The 6,080-nt window shown below is 32.8% G+C and overlaps 1 protein-coding gene across 1 annotated transcript; it reads right to left on the bottom strand.

The window, feature by feature from the left end:
- Positions 1 to 2,136: 2,136 nt before the first annotated feature.
- On the bottom strand, positions 2,137 to 4,642 carry LOC107764254 (FCS-Like Zinc finger 7-like). The gene is made up of 2 exons (XM_016582809.2): positions 4,288 to 4,642; positions 2,137 to 2,467 (listed from the first exon to the last, which is right to left on the bottom strand). The coding sequence occupies exons 1-2, from the start codon at positions 4,575 to 4,577 to the stop codon at positions 2,290 to 2,292; spliced, it is 468 nt and encodes a 155-aa protein (XP_016438295.1). The 5' UTR covers positions 4,578 to 4,642; the 3' UTR covers positions 2,137 to 2,289.
- Positions 4,643 to 6,080: the final 1,438 nt, after the last annotated feature.

Here is a 6,080-nt window from a genome sequence, read left to right as displayed (position 1 = left end):
TATCCAAAATGTTACCCCAAAATGTTACGCAAAGTTCTCAAAATTGTACCCAAAGGTAATTTGTTTTATTTTTCGATTTCTTTGGGAGTAGTTTTCGTGAAGCAAAAATCACGCGCTCACACAATTCAGAGGGTTGTACACTTTAACTCATTTTCTTCCACTTCTAACATCACCCATTAATTTCTAGCCCTAATCTTTGTTCTTTCATGGTATAAAACTAGGATTTAGGAAGAATTAGGGGGGGGGGGTTGCAAAGTAGGGATTTAGTCCTCCTTTTAGGTCGGATTCCGAAACTAATTACATGATCGGGATAGGGGTTAATGCGTAAATGTATTTTGGTCCGAACCTCGAGTTTTGACCAAGCGGGCCAGGGTCGATTTTTGAATTTTTGGGAAAAAAATGTGGAAATCCTAAATTTATGCATTGTAATTGATTCCTATAGTAATATTTGACGTTATCAAGTCAATTGTGATTAGATGCGAGTGGTTTGGAGGCGGATTCGAGGGGAAAGGCTTCAGTAGAACTCTAAATTGACTGCAGAGTGAGGTAAGTGTTGACTTTAACCTTGATTTGAAGGAATTAGGAATTCTCGAACTATGTACTATGTGAATTTCATGTATTGTGGCGTATATGCGAGGTGTCGAGTGCTTATACGCCGGTGAACTACTTGTTTCCCTGATTTTCCGCTTTTTCTTAATTATCTCCTTTCATGCCTTAGTTGTTATGTGATATAAATGCCTCACATGCTTTATTTGCTACTTGATAATCATTGCTTCCCGTGTTAAAAATATTAGACCTTTTCATGCTTCCATGACTCACTGCTATTTGTCTTAATTGGCTTACTTGCACCTTTTAATTGTTATTTACTAGATTTGTCTTGTCGTGTAACATTACATATGTGGATTCCCAAGTCGATACAAGGTTTCCTTTCTTATTCGGCTTCATACTCATCAATTGTAGAGGTTCTTGTGATTTGAGTTATTGATTTGATTATATTCATTAAATATTTGTACTGATATGGTGTGATCGGGTTGTATGTCGTAACATGTGAAATAAGGGTGGATTGATATGGTGAAATAAGAGTGATTATGATACTGACTTTGTCATATAGTGGGATCAAGTTGCGCGTCGCAACATATATTTATTTATGATAGTTGATGTTATTACAGTGGAATAAGGGAGGATTATGCTGTACGGTGGGATCGGGTTGCGTGCCACAACAACCTACGTGTTCCTATTTCCTTGTGCTGTGTTGGTTTTCGGTATTTTTCATACAAAACTCTAAGGATCGGTAATTCTGATCGTTACTGGATTTTCTTCGAGGATTTAGCTATTATCTTCAGTTAAATGCGTTATTTCGTTCCGTATTTTCCTTCCATGTATTTGTTTTATACTGCGTACAGGTTATAGTGTAAGTGACCCACCTTAGCCTCGTTATTACTTCATCGAGATTAGGCTCGGCACTTACAGAGTACATGGGGTCGGGTGTACTCATACTACACTCTGCACTTCTTATGCAGATTTTGGAGTCGGTCCCAGCGACGATCATTAGCGTGCTCGGGTTGGCTAGCTGATGGATACTTGAGGTACAGCTGCTCGGCGTCCGCAGCCCCTAGAGTCCCCTTTCCCTGTTATTAGCTCTATATATATTTCCTCAGACAGCTTTATGTTTTATTCATACCTTTATTTGTACTATTCTAGTAGCTCATGCACTTGTGCACCGGGTTCAGGGTTATATAGATATTTCAGTCGTTATGATTTTCTGCATTATAATTTAGACTATGTCAGTTATTTCAGTTTCTTTCTTATTATTAAATTTGAATTGTTGAAAATGGATAAATTATTCTAATGTTGGCTTGCCTAGCAAATAAAATGTTAGGCGCCATCACAACCCCGAAGGTAGGAATTCCGAGTTGTGACATATCAGTTCAAACTCCATGAATTGGTTATCAAAACACCATTTCTTGAGATTGTTTACATGTTCAACCTTCCATGAATCCAGCATGATGCATGAATATTAATAATACCTTTCTAACCAACTTTACATCATCTTCCCATTCGCTCTTTAAGTAATTACGCAGATAATAGCCATGTCCACATAATATTTATGCAACTAATTAGTGAATAACTATATAACTAGAAAATAAGACAATATTTTATAACAAGTTAAATTACACAAATACTAAAAAAATTGTTTAGGCTAATATATAATAATAATAAGTTAATACACGCCATTCTCGTCTCCTCTATTTTGTTTCGTTTTATTTCTTTAATTATGTTCTTTTTCCTTCAAGCTGCAGCAATAGTTTCACTCTTGCCAGAAGTTTCAGAGGTAGCAGATGTCAATTCTGAGTGATTGTGATGGTTTTCAGTTTTCTTTGAAATGATAAGCTTCAACTTCTCCTTTCTTTCGTCATTTTTCATTTGTTGTTCCCTACACTCCATACTACAAAATGCAGTATCTCCCCTGTTCACATACAAGATCAATATTAGTCAACAATTTGATTAATTCAAAAGGTTTAATATGAATGATTAATACTATATTTTATTTTGCTGTTGTTGTATATGTCAATAATTGTTGCCCCACAAAATTTTTAAAAACGAAACATTGATAGTTTCATAATGCAATAAACTAATAGACCAATAATACAACAAGTCTTCCAAAATAGAAAATCTCTTTTTCTTTTCACTTATCCTGGATATCTCAGTTCCCACACAATTTGAAGGATTTATAGTAAACTATCAACTTGAATTCTTTTTATCATTAATTACACTAGCAGCTAAGGTCTCAACACAAATATAATTGGAATTACAACTATATAACTCAACTAATTGTTACCAATTTCCTCGTTATATGAATAACTTGTAGTACTCTTTTTATTTATTTTACCAATTTTACTTTGTGTCTAGCACACCACGTCAGACTTGTATGAGGGCCCTCATTTTTTGACATTTGGACAAGCGGGTCCCACTCTTCTTACTCGCCCTGAAAGAAGAAGAAAAAGAAAGCTTTCCTCTCCAGAACTAGCAGTCGCAGGCTGCAACGGTGACAATTTTAATTAGATTATTTTCCTTGTTTAGGTATAAGATTTGAAAGTTCTTTACAAAAAATTGACATTTTATTGTTTTGCAGCATTTGAAAAAGAATAAAAAGCCAGAAGCTGGGATTTTCGTTTGTGAATAACAGTAAAAAGGTTGATTGTAAATCCTTAGAGATCCCACACCCCTTATTCAACGCTATTTCAGTCGTTACTATTGCTTCACCTTGAAATTTTCCAGCAATAATTAAAGCAATTATAAAAACCCTAGAAAAATAATACTCTCTCCATTTCAATTTACATTAACATGTTTGACTGATTGGGTACGGAATTTAAGAAAAAATAAAGATTTTTGGAATTTATGGTCCTAAACAAGTCAAAAAGGGACCCAGAATATTTTTGTGGTTATAAAAGCTTCTCATTAAGGATAGAATTGTAAGTTTAAGCAAAATTGTTATCAAATTTAGAAAATCATCATTCTTTTCGGAACGGGCTAAAAAGGAAACATGTTCACATGAACTGGAACAGAAGGAGTAATATACAAACCTAGACGCAGAATATTAACAAATAGTTGAAGAAACTTTTTAAAATGGAGTTGAAAAAGAGAAGAAATGTAGATGCAAAACAGCAGGAGTTAGATTTACATAGAGTAAAGCTTTGCAAATCAGCACGGGAGCTGGTGAGAGGCGAGGAAGAAAGAGGCAACTAAAGGAAGAACATGCTCCAAAATGGGGAGTCAAAGTGGGACCCACTAGTCCAAAGTAATTTCTCTTTAAATAACTATAAAAAATCCATTATCCATGCCTCCTAATTGCCAGCTGACTAAGAAATTGTTATCAAGAAGAAATAACAAAAGTGAAAGTATATGCATATGTGGAGTTTAACTTCTATAAATTGAAGGTGTAAATTTTTTTTCTATACTATTAGTTCAGCTAAAAATACTAAAGTAACTATTCATAAAAAGTAAAATTAATAACCTAGAAAATCTGTTATATTACATGTTCACAGACAGATGTAGCACATGGTTATCAGGTTCAACTAAACCCAGTTCAATGAAGAATATATATTTATGCATAAATATCTACTAAAATTATATAACAAATAGTAGGTGACCTATGAACTCATAATTTTATAGGTACAATAGGTTTAATGCTATACAAAACTTAAATCCGAACATGGTACAACAGATCAATTAAAATATGTTAGATAGTATAAAATTCTTTACACTGTTAAATTCGTGTGTGTTTACCTGTACATGTAGATATCTCGACCAGGTGCCAAACGACGATTACAAAGGCCACAAGTTTTCAAGAAATGAGCCGTCTCTTCTATCTTAAAACCTACACTTGAACTTCTCTGGTGGTATCTCGGCAAGACTATGGCTATGGAATTTTGATTATGATCATACCCGTTGGCTTTAAACTCATCAACAACATCAGACGGTTCTGATTCTCCGGCGTTCACCACATCAACGGTTATCCCTGTCATGCTCGTCGTCCTCTTCATTGAAGGACGTCGTCCCATCTTCCCCACCATCATCTTCTTTTGAAATAATAAGCAGACTTTCTTCTTCTTTTTTCCCCTACTGTTTTGGTCTGTGTATGCTTTTATAGAGAAATGGAGGGCAAGAAATGAAGATAAATGGAATGAGGAGAGGAAGATAATGAATCTGAGCCGCTTATCTTTTCTTTTTATTTATTTATTTATTTATTTATTTATTTGTTTTTATTTTTGATTTTGTACATAGAGATTAATTCTTTCATTCTCCTAAACATGTCAAGTGTAACTTTCAAAGGGCTTTGTTTTGGGTAGTGAGGGAAAAAAAAGTCAGATTTACCCCTGGTAATTAATTGAAAAATAGTCACAGTTTCAAAAGTAATCAAAATTTATCCACTTTTAATGTAAAGATAAAATCTGAACAAAAATACCCTTAAAATCCGAAAATATTCTAGCATAATATGCTGCAGTTCGAATTTTTGATATATGGGCTTCCAACATAATGTGTTGGAGTTCCAGCACAAGCGGGAAGTTTATATGAAGGAGTTTCATAATCCATTATATTATACTGGAATTTTTCGTGTGTTGGAGTTGTAACATAATATGCTGGAAGTTTATATGCAGGAGCTCCATAATCCCGTACATTATGCTGGAACTTTCCGTATTTCAGCAAAACAATAACTATTTTTCAATGACTTTGCAAATGCTGGCTATTTTTGATTACCAATCCGTAAAATGACTAGCCCGTGCTATTTTCACCGAAAAAGGTGAGGGAAATGATGGGAAAATATTATCTCTATGAGTTTAAAAAAACTCTTACCACAAAAAATATCTACATGCATTTTTCGATAGATGGTAGAATTTAGAATCTTGAAAATAAAATAGGTTATATGTTACAAATTATATGTCGAAGTTTTAATAAAGTATAATGTTTAAGAAAGATTTTTTTTTTTAACATACAACTCTTAAAATTTATTATCTTAAATATACCACAATATTTTTAAGATTACAAAACCACGTCATTAAGAGTAAATTAAAAATTTAAAGCTAAAACTTCTTAAATATAGAAAGATGTCGTATTTTTTAAAACAGAATAGAAAAGAAGACAATGACATATAAAGTGAAATAAAGAGAGTAGTGGTATTTTATTTTACTTTTTGGGGGGTTATAAAAAGATTAGTACATTCATATATTTAGGAACTAATCAATTTAACATTTTTATTTTGGCATTGAGATGATTTGATGTACCATGGTTTAGTACAAGGGTAATTTGGTATTTACCATTTAGTGCATATTTATGAAAATTTCGTATACAATTTTTAAATTTCTAAAATTCAATTTAATGAAATTTTTAATTTTTTTTATTTCCAAAAATTAATGGAATTGATTCATAATAAATGAAAATCATCAAAATATATATCTAAAACAAAAGAAAAAAACATAATGACCACATATTTCTTAGTAACGAATTTTACCACTAAAATTGTCATTAGCACAAAGGAACAAAAGTAAGAGAAACCTTTTTCTTTTCCTTTTGTTGTTTGG

Source organism: Nicotiana tabacum, chromosome 11 (assembly GCF_000715075.1).
Source record: "Nicotiana tabacum cultivar K326 chromosome 11, ASM71507v2, whole genome shotgun sequence".
NCBI lineage: Eukaryota > Viridiplantae > Streptophyta > Magnoliopsida > Solanales > Solanaceae > Nicotiana > Nicotiana tabacum.
This window is presented reverse-complemented; position numbering and strand designations above follow the sequence as displayed.